At 43.5% G+C, this 18,289-nt stretch overlaps 2 protein-coding genes across 3 annotated transcripts; both read right to left on the bottom strand.

The window, feature by feature from the left end:
* Window positions 1–532: 532 nt before the first annotated feature.
* Window positions 533–6,602, bottom strand: cd7al (cd7 antigen-like). The gene is made up of 5 exons (XM_076729549.1): window positions 6,213–6,602; window positions 5,339–5,692; window positions 3,827–4,207; window positions 1,864–1,964; window positions 533–1,437 (listed from the first exon to the last, which is right to left on the bottom strand). Exons 1-5 carry the CDS (start codon window positions 6,271–6,273, stop codon window positions 1,216–1,218), a joined length of 1,119 nt encoding a protein of 372 aa, XP_076585664.1. The 5' UTR covers window positions 6,274–6,602; the 3' UTR covers window positions 533–1,215.
* Window positions 6,603–10,525: 3,923 nt separating this feature from the next.
* znf207b (zinc finger protein 207, b) lies at window positions 10,526–17,299 on the bottom strand. Of its 2 annotated transcripts, XM_076728250.1 has the most exons (11): window positions 17,151–17,299; window positions 16,451–16,577; window positions 16,142–16,280; window positions 15,851–16,039; window positions 15,048–15,123; window positions 14,842–14,903; window positions 14,338–14,477; window positions 13,860–13,958; window positions 12,676–12,924; window positions 12,164–12,320; window positions 10,526–11,343 (listed from the first exon to the last, which is right to left on the bottom strand). In XM_076728250.1, exons 1-11 carry the CDS (start codon window positions 17,189–17,191, stop codon window positions 11,192–11,194), a joined length of 1,431 nt encoding a protein of 476 aa, XP_076584365.1. In that variant the 5' UTR covers window positions 17,192–17,299; the 3' UTR covers window positions 10,526–11,191. The 2 variants fall into 2 exon arrangements, with proteins under 2 accessions (XP_076584365.1, XP_076584366.1); XM_076728251.1 differs by lacking the exon at window positions 13,860–13,958.
* Window positions 17,300–18,289: the final 990 nt, after the last annotated feature.

Genomic DNA, 18,289 nt, shown 5'->3' with positions numbered 1-18,289 from the left:
ATGTAGGGTTGTTTTTGTTTGGTCTTTTGCTCAAATTTCCTCCACTCTACTTTCTCCTCCTCCCCCCCCCACCCTCCTCCTTATTATCATCATCATCTAATGTTTTAGCAAAACTTTGCATCGCGTCGTCATGCTGTGTAATCCTTAACCAATGAGCGCTTATCCTTCTGCTAAAGCACTGTGGGTTGTACTGAAAAAAAAAAAAGCCCATGACTTTTAAGGCTGTCGGTTTTCTAAGGGGAGGAGGGTGGGAGGGGGAATGGGGGTACTTTGCCTTTGCCTTTCTCTTTACTTTGAAAAAAACATTAAGGAAAAATGTCTGTAACTGAAATACAAAGTTGTGGCTTTTAATGTTGTTCTTTTTTCTCCTCATAGAATGTGATTGTTAAGGACATGCACCGGAAAAAATGTTTCCATGGATTATGGAGCTTCTTTCGGACTATATTAATAAACTGCAAATTTTCTTGGCTGTTACTGTGTGTCTTGCTCCTTGTTTTTAATCTGGGCTCTGGTGTGCTTCACGTACCACTCGAGGATTTTAAAGCCATTTTATTTTTTTGAATGCGTTGCACGCTGAAAAGAAGAACAGCAGAGGGACAAAAGTGAATATTTAACATGCAGCATATAGGTTGGGGGAGGGCGAGGTGACAGTAGATCCGCTGGTTGTATAAGGTCACTGTGGTCAATGCTGCAAAACAAACAGGAAGACGACAGCGAAATAATAATGTAATGCAGGAAAGAAGAAGACTGCCAGCTAACAAGCAGGCATCTAAACAATGTGCCAGTTACAACTAGCTAAATCGAATGCAGTCTAATACAGTTAATACATGTTTTTAGTTTGGTTTTTGTTGAAAATGTTTTAGAGGTGTGCCTAATAAACTGGCAGTGTCTTCTTCCAAAAATCAGCTTTGCGTGTTTTATGAGGAAGGAAATGCTTTCAGCCTGTTTGTGAGACCTCAAGGTCACAGAGTCTGCAGCGCAGCCTGAATGTGTTGAAAAACGCACCTTCCATCCGGTCATTTTAACAATTTCTTCATTCTCCAGAAGATGTATCACATCAGTACGTATCGAAACACAAACGCTCTTTCAAACGGTCCACAGTGCATGAGATGAAAAGGTGGTGTAAGGAGAATGTCTGCTTCAAGAAAAGTGTTGACCGGAGTCCAGTGAGTTTCAGGCAGCTGTCGGTCTGGTTCTTGACGCTGGTGAGAAGGTCTAATATTTAATTTCTGACTCCGTCCTGGGGCAGAGGGCACCGCGGGGGCTTTCGTAATGGTTTTCGGGACAGGATTTCTTCACAGGGCAGTTCCTGTATTCAGAGGGCTCCATTTCCTCCTGATGGCACTGGGGCAGTTTGCGACTGGCCGCCTGCACCCCGGCCATCTCCTCGTAGATGGGAGACTGAGAGTGTGTTGTGACACGGCGGCGAGATTTGACCTAACAGGAGGAAAGCAAATCAGTGAAGGGAACAAACACACTCTCGATTTCCTGTGTTAAAATCAGAGTTTGTCATTTTCTCTTGAGGCAGCATCCTGAAGAGGAAGCTACCTCGCTGAGCCCAGTCCTCACCGTGACATGTGTTACTGCCACCTGGGAAAAAAACACTGGTTCACAAAAGTAGAAACTTCTTAAAACTACACTAAAAAAGTAGAAGAGAGGTTTTACTGCCTTCAGCACTGAACTTTAAGAAAAACATTCAGACAACTGACAGCAACAAGTTGTGAAACTAGTGTGGTTTTGTGGTGAGCTGCAGAGGAACTCTATGGCACGCTCTCAACGGGCAGGTGCTGCTCGTGGTAACACATCAGTTTTATTTTCCCCCTCTTGTGTAGAGGCAGCGTAACACACTGGAAGTCCACTCACTTTACACATCACCACGGATACAAGGAGGAGGAGGAGGAGAACGGCCACGGCTGAAGACAAAGCGAACAGCAGAGTGGAGTAGCTGGAGCAGCCACACTGAGCTGTGAAGAAGCAGAGAGAGGTGTTGATCAGAGGGTCGTCTTCACTTCACTTCACTGCTGCTGCTGCTGCTGCTGCTGCTGCTGCTGCTGCTGCTGCTGCTGCACAAACACTCAGGGCCAGAGCGCCCCTGAGAAACCACAATGACACCTTTCAGCTTCCTCGCTGCTCTGCACTGTAGCATGAAAACAACACTTGAAAATAAAAGCAGCACGCTCAAGTATGTCCAGTGAGATTACAGAAACCACCGAGCCAAACTTCCTTCCTAGTTCCAGGCTGCAGTAACGATAGACTATTATTTGGAAGGGAAGTCGTTCATTGTGGGACGGCGAGGCTTCTGCATGGCGTGAGGATGAAGTGCAACCACCCAAAGTGTTGATTGATAAGAAATTAAACGGCCGTCATCATCACACATGAGCCCAACTTGGCGTGATATCATCAGGAGGTGATAGCAGGTCGGTTTGCTCACTGAAAGTAGGAAGTGGGCTCAAATGTGATGGCATTTTACATTTTACCATCTGTTTTAAATAACCTATGAGTCAACCTCCTAAATTAAATATGTGAATATTTTACTGTCAAAAAGTCCCCCAGCTGCAAATGAAGCCATAAATCTAAAAAAGAAATAAACAAATAAAGTAGTAATTTAGGACACTGTAGTTTATGTGAGATACTAAAAAATATATGTTGCTACACAGTCATGACTTTTAACAGGATGAATTCATCGTTGCTTTTGTCTTTGTTGTCTTTTCTGGTCATGCAAGCACACAGATTGTTTACTTCACTAAAAGTGGCAATACTGCAGTGTAAAAATACTGTTATTGGTAAAACTCCTGCATTCGAAATCCTACATTAGTAAAAGCTTATTTTGATTATTTTATATACTGCCGGGCAGCTGAATCCATAATAACACAGTACATCAATCAGTTATTAGTTGTTTTTTATTAAATATTAATAATCTGAAGCTGTAGCTCGTAACCAAACCCATCAAAATAAAACTTTAATATTAGCCTGTAGTGGAGTAGAGGTATAAAGTAGCAGAAAATGAAATACTCAAGTAAAGTATGAGCATCTTAAACTTGTACTGAAGTGCAGTGCCTGGGCAATTGTACTTAATTTCAGCGTTCGTCAGTGCTGCTATAGAAAGACAGTCCTTTCCTGTTTTTCACCTTTTATCATAAAACCATACATTTCTTATCAGCCAAACTAAAATAATTTAAAGCCTTTAACATCACACCACACAGTCTGCCGCTTCTTCAGCCCCCCCCCCCACACACTGTCAGCCACTTTATAAGCTATGGACTCCAGCCCAGCCTGACTCATGGACTCACTGATTGAATGAGTAATGCCACTTAATGCATGCATGCAGTGCAACTATCAGTGATGAAATTAACACTTCAGTCATGTCTCCTTTTGTGCAAAACCCACAACCAAACAAGTCAAACAGAAGGGGAACAGTTATTGTGAAAGGAATGACTTTTACACAACATGTTTCAGACCGTGAGACCTGAAACATGAACCTGCTCACTTCAAATCATTATTTTAAAAGGAAGGAAGCAACAAACAGCAGCACTAAAACAGCTCACTTGGCAAATGTGAATCTGCAGACTTTTGACTGAAGTTACTGCCATTGATACGGCTATTATCAGCAGCTTTTTACACTCATAGAACATCCTGAGATATCAGAGGTGCACTGAGGGGTCCGGCACTGAAACAACTGCACAAGAGAGAGGGAGGAAACACGTGGCTGCACCAGCAGAGCAACAGATGGTCTGAAAAGAAGTGGTAATTTCAGTGTGAAAAGCCTGAAAAGTAAAATGGATGTTATTTTAAGTAACCTGGCCATGGAGTCCCCGCTGTGACCCACCTTGCACAGAAAGAAAGAACACTTGTCTCCCTAGACCGGTGCTGCCGTCAGGCCTGCCCCGCAGGAGCAGCTGGCAGCTGTACAGGCCGCTGTCGTCTGGCTGCAGCTGCTGCAGGGTGAGGTTGAAGGTGATGCCGCCGGGGCCGGGCGCAGAGGTCAGCTGGATCTTCTCCGCAGGGAACTGGGAGGAGGCCAATGGAGAGCTGCTGCCATGGTGACGCTTTGAGTGGTACAACATCTCCACGGGTGCCCGGCCCCTCCGCCGCTTCAGGCTCACCCCCTCCACGGCCAAGCCTTCCCCGTTCGAGGTGAGACAGGGGAGCACGGCCGAGCCCCCGGCACACGTCTCTAGCGACCCTACGTCCACCGAGCCAGGGGCGTCTCCAGAGGGGAGAGGGAATAACACTTAGAATATGAGCTGAGGTACGCTGGAGCAGAGGGAGACATTCGTGCTCCTCTGGAGAATCAAAACATTTTTGGAAGTCAGCAGCTCTAAGTCATTAGGGGGAGAGCTCAGTCCATTACATACAGCATTTAGAGCCATGTCATCACTGAGCACCCTTGTACCCAGACAGGAAGAACTAAAAGCAGCCTTTGTAACTAACTGACCAAAAATAATTACGTGCACAGTGCATTCAACAGGCTCTATGTGACCCAAAATCTAAATTCATATTAAAATCATCTATCACTGACAGCATACTCAGGCTGCTGGAGGACAACTGATAATAACATTTACTGTACTGTATGTTGTTGTATCCAAAATACTTGCTCATTAGGATCCATGTTAGGGGCATTTTGGCATAGTTTTCCCACAATAACCTGCTAAATACTGCTTATTAATAGTTAGGAAGTTGTCGACCATGAGCTAATAAGGCTTTAATAAGTGTTTTATAGTGACTAATGAAGAACCAACATGCTGCTAGTGTGCATCCTAATCAGCACCTAGTTAATGGTGAATATGCGTGCCTTAATATAAAGTGTGACTGAGCACTCTTTTTCATTCTCAGTTTTACTGAAATTCAGTTGGACTTTCACTTCTCCTCGTCTGTGCGGGTGTTTTCAGATCTGGGACCAGCACTGTGCAGTGAAGTGAGGTCATCCACAGGCGGCTTGAACACAAGATGCCTGACCAGAGTGAATCATCGCGGACGAAACGCTGAATGTGCCTGAAAAGTCAAGCAGCTCGGATTTCGAGATCAGATGATCAGAGCTGCGAACTTACATGAGGTTCGAGGAAGTGCTGAGAGACCGCGATAACAGGCACACCACAGAGAAGAATGAGGCTTTATGCTACCACTATTAACAAATAAGGCATTAATTACACGGGGTTCGTAGGAACTGGCTTGATTCTAGTGTTGATTTATTAACACTTAATGTATCAGTAAAACACCGTTAATAAGGGAAACTTTGCATGAAGGATCCTTCTGTGGATGCTTTGACCCTGTGGTTTTAAAAGGCAGACAGGTGTAAAGAGTGCGGGGTGCAATGAGGGGGGGAAAAAATGCAACTCACCACCATTCACAAGGAGGAAGAATTCAGGCTTTCCAGGCACATGGTCGTCTACAGAGGAAGGGTTATCCACTACAAACTCACAGAAGTAGCGGTCTGTGTCACTGGCACTCAGCTGAGAGATGGTCACGTTCACAGAGAGGCTGCTCGGGTCTCCGCTGATGCTGATGCGGGTTTTGTCCTCGTCGTTGTCCGTAGTGAACTCGCTCTGGGTGAGCATGAACAGCACCGTCCCGGGACGCAGCCATGTTCGCCTCAGGTACACTCCGATGGGTGAAGTGTTTCTCAGCTCCAACGCACAGGGGAGGGTCACAGATCCCCCCTCGTGCCTCTCCAAGAACTCCGTGTCACCGCACTCTTGATCAAAACAACAAAGAAATAGTGCTTAAAAGACATCCGTTTTGAATGGATGAGAGAAGTGATCATATTGTAAATAGAGTCAGTGTTTCAGAAACAAAGACATCATAAATCCTGTATGTAAATCATGTTGGACACATTCGCAAAATACACCCCATGCCAAAATAATAATGGTAATAAAAGAATAAAAATTAGGAGATGTTAAAATCCTATTTAGTAATCTTCTGAGCAACCATTCAATAGATGTGAGATGGACAAAATAACAGCAACACCTCAGAGTACAATCCAACATGACACACCTGCCGCCTGAAATACGACCAAAGTTAAATTAATCTCACAGCCAACAACTTGAAAAATGTCCTCTCAGTGTTCCTCTTATTTTGTCCACCCCGTGTGTAATATATTCACTCCTGATGACTTCCCTCAGAAACGCTCGGATCTGCTCTTCAGAAAGAACAATTCAAACAGACGAGAAGGAAGCAGGTGATCAGAGCGGCCTGAACGACGGCCGTGAACTCACCACATCCAGTCTGTGTGAGGAGCACAGCGCCCAGACAGGCCAGGAGCTGGAGCCCGGGCATCTCTGATACAGGCAGGAGACACTAATTAAAATCCAGAGGGAAATGGCTGATGTCAACCATGACAGCGCGGATGCAAGCGCTCAGAAACTGGATGACAAAAGTTTGGTTAACTGTAGATGAAACCAAGAGGAACTCCACGAAGCTCCACCTTCAAACCTCAAGACGAACACAAGAGGAAACACATCGACCCACACCACGTACGACGGGTCGGCTCCTGCCGAGGCCTCACGGTGAAGAAGCTGAAAGTGCAGCAGCAACACAGCTGAGACACAACGTTCAGGATGAGAACAAGAAGCACAGCATGAACCAACGGGCGCATGGAGGTCCCTAAAGATGGCAGCCTGACCCCACTGAGCAAAGTTCAGTCAGCTTCACTCACTTCTTTTTTTCGTTTTCATTTGCATGAATTGTCTTTGACATGGTTGAGAAAAAGTTTCCACAGATAATATATTTTTGCATATTCCAGAGGAAATGATGTTCAGAACAGGATGCGTCTGCTTATGATAACAATTTGCATCAGTGGAAAGACTCAACAAAAGGCGACCGAATGGCGGACGGGGCCGCACACCTGACCTTCACTCACTGAGCTGACACATATGTGAACTTCTGGCTTGACTGTCGAGACAACGAAGCATGTAAGTTTCAAGCTTTCAGGTTTTGACTTGCGCCATCAGGTGGGCCTTGGACTGCCGCGTCATTTGATTATTAGGCCTATGCATTGAAAACAAAACAAAAAAACACTAAGAGCTTTTTCAGTGTACACATTGAGATAGAAAAAACATCTTAAGTGTCATTTTGAAAGGAAAATGTTCAAATGTCTTACATCGACTGATCAGCAATAAGCCACTTTAAGACTGAGCTGTAACACAGTTTGAACGCAGAGTAAGAAACAGAAAAAAGAGCCAGCGGCTTAAATTTAGTGTGCTTGCACAAAGCTGCACATGCATTAACCGCGTAGGTGTTATTCAAGTATAAATACAACAGAAGAGCCGAGACTCAACTCTCACGCGCTCAAAGCGAGCTTCTATAAGTAGATGATATCACACCGCAGTTAGTTTTCTCTGTGGTTCGTGTAGATCAGTCTCCACCATGTGATGAAGAGCCAGACTCCTCCATCAGGAAGGCACAGTCAACACATTCAAAACAGGTGGTTTCATTTACGGCTGCTGTTTGAGGAGGCTGCAGCTCAGGGGTCGTCTCTAAATGCTCTGTGATCACTTTAACGTTGCTCGGTGGGTTTGAGCGCTTAGAAACAGCCCAACAGGAAAAGTCTCCATTTCATGACTTGTTCCTCCCAAAGGCTGGACTTCCTGCTCAGGCTGCAGGTCATCGTGTCAACTGAAAACATGGACGAGGCTCATGTGACGTGTTGCACAGCTGCCAAACGGTTCTGTCACTTCTGAGTTCACTCCTGATGACAGCTGCCCAGTACTCTGTTATATTTTTTCTCAGTTTTATTCTCATCCATCTTCTTTATTGTATATTTATTGTATATATTTTATGTTAATGTGTATGTTTTATCTGCTGCTGCAATAAAAGAATTTCCCAAATTGGGATCAAGTCAATGTGGATCAGTAAAAACGGGCTGTAATGCTCCAAATGTGCCACCAGGTGATGCGCTGGTTCTTGGCCCCGCGCACGCGTACACACACACACACACACACACACACACACACACACACACAAAGAGCACCTGAACGAGTTGAAGCTTCAATTTGACCACAAGTTTGAATCCAGTAATTGAAGAAACACGCGTGGCACTTAAACAACGCAATTATTTTATTGAAAAATTAAACAAAACATGAATCAGCATCATATTTTCACACTACTGTCAAGTTACTTCCTGGACAAATACACCTGAGATTACATGGAAATTTAAATTGAATCCATTCAAACTGCCATTATACCAGTCGGTGTAATGAGCACTTTGGATACTGAAGCACATGTCGTCGCTAACACCGTTGCACTGTTACCTCATGAGTCAGCTCACCCGAATCTGTGCTGATAGTTTCGGTTTCTTTGTCCCATCCTGAAATACAACTGAGGTAAATGTTTGTTTGCGGTGCTCCGTGCACTGAAAAATGGCATTTTAAAAAGATCTACTGCAACATTAGTTTGCAAAAACAATGTCCCCTTTTCACTGAAGTACTTTGTTTTACTTAGTGTGTGCTGAGGATCATTCAGCCTAACAGGGACAGTTCCTGTAATGATGCAGTTTCATTTACTTCCATATTTTATTATTACATCATTCAGAATCTTACAGCTTATCAGATAGACCAGTGGTTCCCAACCTGAGGTCAGGATCCTATAAAGAAACTGAGCCACAAGATGACTCAATCATTAAGAGAGAAAGAAAAATTATTTATGTTAGAAAGAGGGAAATAATAATAATAATAATAATAATCACAATCCATGCTCACACTGAGGCCACAGCCTGTGACTTGCAGTCACAAGGAGACACTTCTTCATTTTAAAAAGCTGCCCTCCACCCGTCTTACACATGACCATCAGTTGCTCATCACAAGAACCATCACTGAGAAAACTGTTTGCCTTCTGCGGCTCTGAGGGAGCTTCTGAACGTTCAGCTTTGGACAGAGAGCCTGCGTCACACACTGGGCTGCAGGGTTTAAAGGACCAGGCAGGGTCTAATAGAAGCCATCATGCTGCACTGTAGAAGTGGAGGAACTTGAAGGATATCTCAGCCTCTGCTTTCATTTTTAATCTCTCCTCTCACACAAATCCCTCAACTTCATCAAAGTGAAATAGCTCTTTAAGGGCTCAAAAAGCTGTTTACTTACCGCGTTCGTCCATTTCGCGCCAAACAGGTCAAAACCATATAATACTCCTCCCTTTAACACTTATGCAAGAGGTCTTCCATTATCTTAATAACGTAGTTAAAAGACATCGTTTGATAGAAGGCCTCTCATCCACTTGTACAGGACAAACCCACACTATAATAAAGATCAGGTACTTACTGGGTTTAACTGACCTGGCATGCCAGCTGAGTGGGTTTTAAGGCTGATATGGATGGGCTACAGACAACAGAAACAAATACAAAGCAGTAAGTGATATGGGCAGAGGAAAACTTGTCACACTAAGCACTTGTTGATCCATGTGTGCACTGCAGACCAGCTGTCTACGTCTTTGCATGAATAACGTTTACTCGGAGAGATCGCTCTGCACAGCAATCTCTGATTGGCTGAGTATGTAAGACATTTAGAGGAGGAAGGCTGGACAAAACACTAAAGCACCCAGCAACACAAACTGGCACTGCAGGAAATGCCCATCGAGCAAAGCGGTTTGTCTTAAACCATCACAGGTGTTGATTTACTGCCACTCTGAAGCTGTAGGTTTAAATACTGTTTAGAAATATGTGGTGATGTATCCACCAGTGCTGCTGAGGGTCTCCTTTTGTGGAAGCACTCTCTTGTATTTGCATTGTCTTTTTGAAACTTTTGCTTTCTACAACATACATTTGCAGGAAAGGACGCACAAGCAATTCAAGGACCTGCCACTGGAAATCAGTCATTCATCAATCAGCAGTTCACGTCTGCGTCCGACAACCACCACCTGAGATTTACACAGGGACGAACCAATGATAGATCTGCAGCAAACACTATGTGGTATAAAGTCTAAAAATAAATAATCTGAGTGCTTCCAAGAATGAAAACAAAGCCACGAACAACCTCTCAATCTAAACTGAGAAGTGAACTTGGCAGAATTGGCATTTTAACACAGAACTATTGTATTGCTGGGTTTGTTGTTTTGCCCGCCCCCCTGTAGTGCATCATGGGGACACGACTATGATACGAAAAACATTAACATTACAGTATTCATGCATGCTTCAGGACTGGTATGCATGTACAGACGAAAAGAAATTAAAACGTTAATGAACCAGGAATGAGGTTTAGTTTCTTTCTGGGCTGTGTCAGTGTGCTTCAGTCTATCTACACGCACCAGCATTGAATCTGCACTTACTTACATCATCATCACCACGTAACATGCAGTATTTGGAACCAGAAGTTGGCCAACATCTTAGTTCTTAATTCGGTTTTATTTTGTACTGTAACATCCAGTCTTTTATCAAAGCAATGTTTAAAAAAAAAAAAAAAAAAAAACAGAAGATGATGGCAAACTTGGTTTTTAAATACCTGATGAAATCTTGCTGTTAAAGAGCCGTAAGATGTCTAGAAATGCAACAGCAGTACAAACCTTCATGACTCACCTCCACGTACGTCAGGACAAACCAGCATTGGATTTCAAGATGAATTTTATTACACCAGATTCATAAAACATTACAAAGGATGCATACAGGTACCCTTTTGACCAGGAAATATTATAAAACAAACCTGAAATAAGAATAAAGCTCGAGACTGATGAGTCATGAGTTTGTGACACTACTTAGTCGGAATCATTTTCATCACTGAGACCCTCACCAACCAAGGTTGGGGACGCAAGTCCAACAGCACCTAAGCATGCTGTGAGGGCCTCAATCATTCTACCAGAAAAAAAATGAATAATAATAATAATAAACAAAATAAAATTAAACAAATGTTTACAAGAGAAACTTGCCTTTGTAAGGGGTTGGTACGTTCATGTAACTCCAGCAGCTTCAAAAGAAATATGAATCATTTTAACACACTTCACTTCTATTAACCTGAGTGAAACCTATGGGGAAAGAAATATATATCCTCACATGTAATCGAAACGACAAAAATACCTCTCAGGAACTTATGTGGTGTTTTGGCTGTTTCCCCCAATAAAGATGTTACATTAAATGTCCACATGTTCTAACAAATAAAGTTGGTCTTCACCACCACTGGCCTGACTGCTCTTTTCTTGCAGCTAGGTTTGAAAAAGCACAAGGATGAGAGAAAGGTGTTAACCTCAAACCTAATGTGGTGGCTGCTTTGCTGCTTCAGTAGCGCCCAGCTGGAGACATGACGGGCGGCCTCATGCCCATGGGAGGGCCTCCCTGGTAAGGGGGCACCATAGGAGGACCCTGCCCATATGGAGGCATCCCTCCAGCCATGTAGCTTGGCATGGCCTGAGGAGGAGCACCATACTGACCTGCACAAAGCACAAGGAGGGGAGAACGTGTCAATGCTGCTGTTTTAAGATCAAGTTAATCAAAAAGCAGCGCGTCACTTAGTTTTAGCTTGGACAGGCTCTCTTCACATATTGAAAATAATAATTCTTTTCACACTTATTTTTAGTCTACAGCAGCACTTCTTTGGAGTGGGCAGCGCACTGGTTTTGTCACCGGTGTGACATTCTGCCATGACACGGACTTTGCTTTATGAGCACAGCATGCCAGTGCCTCTGCTGTCTGCAAGAACTGACACAAACATCTTCATCTGCTCCCACCATCCGAGGAAGTGAAGACCCAGTGGATTAACTCGATGGAAAGGTCCCCACAACAAGTTAACACTCTATATGGCTTCGGGCGTGTGCTAATCATTTTACTCCACACTGCTTGAGGGCCAATTCAAAGCAGGACTTGCTTCAGTGCTGAAGCTGAAGGAAGGATCAATACTGACTTCAAACTGTACATTTTGCCATTTTTATGTAACTTTACTGCTGCTTAGCCTGTTGAATTTGGGAGTTAGCACGTTCCATGGCTAACGTGGCTGGCAGCATCTATTGCAGACCCACATGCTGGAGCAACGCTGGAGTATTTAACACCGATGGACGGTCCTGAGAAACTGTGTGAAGCTTAAGCCTCATTTGAAGCCAATAAATAAACAGTTTACTGTCTCTTCTCTGGAAAAAAGCTGAACTCTCAGTGGAATGAAAACCACAATTCGACTGATAATAAAGTGACTGAACATTATTCACAAACAGAAAAAGAACGTCTGACGGGTATTTCACACGACGAGCATTCTCTCACCATGCATGGGATGCCTCATGCCAGGCTGCTGTGGTGGCATGCCTTGCTGTGGGGGCATTATGCTGCCCACGGCCGCCACTGGGGGAGCAGCCACATGGGCCTGACCCGGCCTGGGTATGAGACGCTGGTAACGGGGCAACTGGGCTTTCATCTCCTCCTGTTGGTGGGGACAACACACAAGGCAAACACTCAGGCTAAAGAAACACAGTCATGCCCCTTACAGTACAAAGAAAAACACTCACACAAAATGATGAGGAATTGGGTACCAATGTTGGCGTGCCCTGATTTCACACTGAGGATATGCAAGTTCAGAATCATCCTTCAACATAACCACAAAAGAGAAACTACTAAATAAAAGTAAGGATATACAATCTAAACGCTCCATCTGACACTTGGCAGATATTCTATAAATATCCATTTCCACGATACTGATATTCAGAACTAGATACTATTATATGTATCAGTCATTACTTACTGTGAAAAGGTCAAAATGGAAAGCTCAAGCAACTTACCAGTGAGATATCCTCATCAGGGTGGATCAACTTACTAGTTGCACTCGTGGTGGTGAGGGTGGCAGGCTTATTGGCCACTGTGGCTGGGGGTTTGGCCACAGTGCTGCTAGAGGGGTTAGAAGAAGCAGAAGTGGAAGAGGAAGAGACAGAGGGCTGGGTGTAGGCTGGGAATGTTGCTTTGGGAGGGTCGGAGGAGGCGACTGTACTGTGGGAGTTTGAAGCGGCGGCTCCTGAAGTGCTCTGCTGGGCCTGTGCAAAGACACAATACAGGTCACTGGCTGGTAAAAAAAAAATAAAAAATGTCCAAACTGCTGCTTTCTTTCTCGCCTTTCCAAGAAAGACACACACACAACTTTAAAGACACAAAAGAGTTGAAGGATTACACTAATAATAATTAATAATAAATAACTTTACAAAAACAGAGCAACAACAATCAATTTACTATTACGCTTTTGTTAATAATTTGCTCAAGATTTCACTTCAAATGTGGAAAATATAAATCAATTTGACTTGTGAATTACATGATGCCAATAGATCAGTGAAATTCATCTGAGGATCACAAGTCTGTAACACTCTTTCTCTTTACACCATCTGTGTGCAAAGACTCCATGAAATGAGTTACATGAATTCTCTCCAGAATGAGAGAATTAGAATTAGATCAAATCAATAAACCCAGGATACAAGCATACCTAATTAACATTCTAGTCAGAGTTCAGATTGTGGGAAAACAAAAAAACTGACAGTGTTTCAGTCATTTCAAAGCATGATGAGAAGACTGCAGAATGCATGCTTCAGGAGGTTAGGAGGGGTGGACGATGCAGAGTAAGATCCATGTAAATTCACTGCTATGCCTCATTCTGTGTTAATTAAAGCACATGCATCGTAATAAAGCTCACAGACAAAAGAGTTTGTCAGTTATTGTCAGGGATATTTATCCTCTGACACCCTCACCCATGTCCAGCATGTTCATTTTGATGCACAAGTCAGCTTACAAGGCAAATACAGTTAGTAATCAGCCAAGTTGGGAATTAAGATAAGATCAAATAGATCTGATCTGATCTTATCTTATCACACAATGCAAATACAGTTAGTAATTGGCCTAGTTGGGAATTTACAGGCAGAGTTAATAAATAAGCTGCATGCAGCTGCCACAGTCCAAGTCAAAGTCCTGTCTGTGAGCATACTTGTGGCGTGTTAGGAAAGGATGGCTGGGAGGAGACAGACTGAAGGTCTGCAGGTGGAGAGGAAACAGCTGCTGAGCTGCTATGAACACCAGAGCCCATCTGCAGCATGGTGGAAAGGAGATCACAGCATTGGCATGTAACATGTCCACAGTCTATCCAAGTTCAGTTATGAGAACAAAATATACTATGACAGTGATACTGATTTAAAAAAAAAAAAAAAAAAACTGGGGGGAGAGAGGCAGAAAGAGAGGAACAGCTCACTATAGAAAATGAGGAAATGGAATATCAGAAATCAGAAGTGGTGGGAAACAAAATATATACACAATATCCCTGAGTGCTGCGTTCATAAGAAACTATAAAGAAGGTTTAACAGCACAAAATGTAGCCATTATCTACCTTGAATATGGAGACAGGCTTACGGACACATGGAAACTCTGATATATGTGTGTGTTTTTGAGGGGAGGTGCACGGTGCCCACCTGTGCTGCACTGGGAAAGAGAGGTTTGGTGACGGCAGGTTGGACCGCTGGTGCCACCGGTCGACTGGGTATCGCTCCTGCTGCGGGGGCCGGGGCCATGTGGGGCATCCCCGGCCTTGGAGCCATGTGAGGCGGCATTCCTAAACACCAAACGACCAAACAGGTCCAATAACCGCACTGACACCATATTACACTGAAAGTGTACAAAATCAGCGAGCAGAGCGCACAGATGGATAAAAAAGACCAAAGACTGGTCCTGAAAGCTATTTCAGCCTGCAATCATACATTTTACAAACAAAAACATGTTGCATATTCACCTACATCTGCTGTGCCTTACGACTTACAAAAGCAGTGTTCTAATGAACATGGGCAAACACACACAGGCCAGAATTTGTCAGAAATCTTTTGTTAGAAACAGACAATGTTATTGGAAAAAGCATCAATATTATATCACTAACCCACTCTTATTCAGTCAGTTTATGTGTGTAGATAACCAGAACTCACCGGGGGGTATACCAGGCATCCCTGGCATCATGGGAGGCATCATCCCACCCATTGGCATCATTCTGCAGAAGAGAATAAGACCAATAAGATAATGATGACTTGGTGTTTCTGTGAATATGATCAGAACAAAAGAATAAAGAATCCAACAGATAGTAGCACTGAATCTGTAAGGCATCTTTCAACACCGTCGATGAGAGAGCTCGTACCCTGGTGGCATGCCATGCATGGCAGGAGGCATGCCGTGCATCATGGGAGGGACGCCTGGCATCATGGGAGGCATTCCTGTAACAATGAGTCAGAGGAAACGTTCTGTTCACCAACAACTCAACACTGTGTCGCACCAAACAGGCGAACAGACAACTGAACACACAACGGAAGACTACATGTCCAATATTCCCACACCCTCTCAAAGCCCCTCCTGCTTTATCTGGACAGTTTATTGATCACAGTTTTGATACATTTTTAACAGACTGCAGATCATTAAGACATTGTGGATGCCTCACAGTGAAAGCAGTGTGCCATTGTTTAAAAAACATATTCACAAGACACAAATTAGGACTAAAACAGATTAAATGCAGAGATGCAATTAAGACAAGACAAGTAATGTGGAGAACAGTGAGTCAGGTTTTAATTACACATTGCTGTTAATATTAGATTCTACCTCAAAATAAGAAAAACTGACGGATCAAATAAGTAAATAAAATAAAAGAAAAAGACCACCTAATTAGCAGATGTGGGGCCAGGTCCTGGTTCTGCAAGTCACACTCAAGTCTGAAGCCCTAAACTTTGAGTTTGGAGTATGAAATAAGTTTCATGGTGTCATAAATGAATACTTTCTGCCAACATATTCCTTGGTAGATGAATGGGTACACGAACAGCCTTGCTGCACAGCCCCATGTGAAGCTGTATCAATGCAACTCACTCCAGAGTAAATATCTATCTGTATCTATATTTACCCCTATTTCACTACAGGTCCAGTCATAACCCTTAATAATAAATCTTGTCTTGCCTTGATATCCTCCGGGGTGCATCCCAGGTGCACCAGCCACAGGAGGCATCCCAAGCTGGGCCATTGGTGCAGCGTAGCCTGCCTGGGGCGGGACACCAGGAGTTTGCTGCACTGATGGCCCTGCTTCATCATCGTCATCATCATCCTCATCGGAGTCATCCTGATTGTTTGATTTTTTCTTTTGACTCTCTGAAAGCAGAAGGACAATGCTCATACCAAAACGTAAACAACAAAACAAACAAATGTGAATTCGTACATAGATGCAATCAACACGCATGGAAGTGTACAAACCTTGTGATTTCTGCTCTAACGTTCGTCTTCTTTCCTGCATGTCTTTCTCTGGAATCCCCTCCATACCATAGATCTCCAGCTCGATGTCTGTTCTTCCAGGAATTGCATTTGGTACACTATCAATCGTCTCTTTGTGTACCTGAAACGAATGAAAAGTGAGCCAGAGCAAAGAGTCGTAACAATCAAAGTCCAGTCATTGCCCTCTTAATGAGAACGGAGATAGCACTTTGTGGATCAAAATGTTCCAGGAACCCAAACACACCTAACCTCACGTTAGGTGTGATAAATGTTGGAGGGAAGTGAACCTACCTGCATGCAATGAATGGCCAGGCCTGGGCCAGTGTACAACTTTTTGTGGCAGATGTGGCATTTAAAATGTTTTGCCTTCTGATGCTGAATGAGGATCTTTTCATCATCAAAGTCTCGATTACAATACCTTGAGCAAGGAGTTAAGGATTGTGTTTGAAACAGGAGCAAAACATAACAAAAAACAACACGCAAACTCAACAAGACAGAGAATCGTGTGTACGCCTCCAAAATAACGTCGATGTCACCTAAAAATCCTGTTATCTAAGAGTTGGTTTTTAGGATCGTTGACTGGGCAGGGCAACTTGTGAGATTTAGTTGCACAACAATTTGAAAAACAAGAACTCAGTCTAATTAGCCTCACAGCTTGAGTCACATTCCCCCGATTCGTCAATGCGTTGCTATCAGGTTAGCTTGCTAACCTCGGAGGTAATTCGAGTTTGTTTCCTCTTCGCAATCCCGTGAGCGAAGGCAATCAGGTGCTGCATAAATGTACTCGACGCCAAATATGTTATATATATCAAGTACAGACTAGATAAATTCAACACACAAACCGATTTGTTAGCATAAAATGACCAAATAGCTAAGCTAGCATTAGCTTCCAAATCGATAAACCCACAGAGAGGCTAGCTTAGGCCTTCCTTTGTCAAGCTAGCCCCTAGCATTTCTCCGTTGGTCTTGTGCAGTCCACGCAAAAGGATACCAGCACCATGGCTTCATCTGCTTCTTCTTTTTTCGTCCCATTCTGAAGGAATATGGAAAATGAAGTCTCACAACGTAAAACACTAGTCTTATTATCTGTTTGACAACAGCATGCTGTAGTCCCGTGACAACGCCGAAAATGGCGCTGGAGGAAGTGGTAGTGGACACTGGAGTCTCGCGAAAACAGAAAACATACGTCACGTCACAGACACGCCCCTACATCTGGAGACAGACGACAATCAATTAATACGATTATAATCATCTAAGAAGGTGACACAAAAAAGATATAACGTTATATATGTATATAACTTAATACTGCCTGTATTTTACCATATTTGTTCTTGTTTTGTGTCTGTTTTATTGTGTTTTTTCTTATTGTGCAAACCGTAGATCTGCTCAGTATGGAGAAACGCACAAACGAACAAAAAATACTTTATTGATCGTCAGAGTCTGAAAGAAGTTTTATTTTGAAAGTCAGGTGCATTGGGCAAACGTCTTTGCAGAGCTTCTTCTGAAAGGGGAAAAAAACAAATGTTGAGACAGAAGAAGAAGAAGAGCCTACAACTTTCAAGAAAAAGAAAGCTGCATTTAAGAGACAATATCAGCAGTCCTACTTAAATTACGGGTTTATCGCTTCAGGTGATTCTCCAAGCTCGCTCTGCATAATATGTGGCGACAGGCTCGCAAATGAGGCAATGAAGCCTTCTCGTTACAGAGAAACAAGCGGAGGGCTCCCACTAATTACAACTACATTCAGCGTAATGGTGACTTGTATTTTTAATAATTTGTTTCTATGCCGGTCCGGCAAGTTATTGCTTTACGTGAAACCGGTTGGTGGCGCAAAAATGTTGAGACGGCTGCTCTAAAGCTTCTCATCGGCTGTTCCATGATATTTAGAACTGATCTGGATTTTTCTCTCTGGCGGGCCTGACGCTGTGCTCCATGTGCAGACCTCTCTGCACACTGTGGGCGGTGAGTCTCAGATCAGTGGGAGTGCTGTCTGACCTCGCAGGACGTCCGTGCACATGCATACGATTGCAACCTGCTATGTCGTCCGCTGGATGGAGGCAGCGTTGCGGGAAAAGAAACTGGGTCTCAAGCCTTGGCATGATGTGTATAGCGTCCAGTCTGAATTTTGAA

Source organism: Chaetodon auriga, chromosome 4, assembly GCF_051107435.1.
Source record: "Chaetodon auriga isolate fChaAug3 chromosome 4, fChaAug3.hap1, whole genome shotgun sequence".
Lineage (NCBI taxonomy): Eukaryota > Metazoa > Chordata > Actinopteri > Chaetodontiformes > Chaetodontidae > Chaetodon > Chaetodon auriga.
Note: the sequence above shows the minus strand (reverse complement) of the source record. Positions and strands in the feature narration are given on the sequence as shown.

What these genes read in the sequence shown, in the direction of transcription:
- cd7al (XM_076729549.1), bottom strand. Translation starts at nt 6,273, where the DNA reads ATGCCCGGGCTCCAGCTCCTGGCCTGTCTGGGCGCTGTGCTCCTCACA. An exon ending in CTTCCTCCTTGTGAATGGTG is followed by an intron (nt 4,208 to 5,338) that starts GTGAGTTGCATT and finishes TCCCCTCTGGAG; the next exon opens with ACGCCCCTGGCTCGGTGGAC. An exon ending in GTTCTTTCTTTCTGTGCAAG is followed by an intron (nt 1,965 to 3,826) that starts GTGGGTCACAGC and finishes GCTTCTTCACAG; the next exon opens with CTCAGTGTGGCTGCTCCAGC.
- znf207b (XM_076728250.1), bottom strand. Translation starts at nt 17,191, where the DNA reads ATGGGACGAAAAAAGAAGAAGCAGATGAAGCCATGGTGCTG. An exon ending in GATGCCTGGTATACCCCCCG is followed by an intron (nt 14,478 to 14,841) that starts GTGAGTTCTGGT and finishes TTTGGTGTTTAG; the next exon opens with GAATGCCGCCTCACATGGCT. An exon ending in CCTTTCCTAACACGCCACAA is followed by an intron (nt 12,925 to 13,859) that starts GTATGCTCACAG and finishes GTCTTTGCACAG; the next exon opens with GCCCAGCAGAGCACTTCAGG.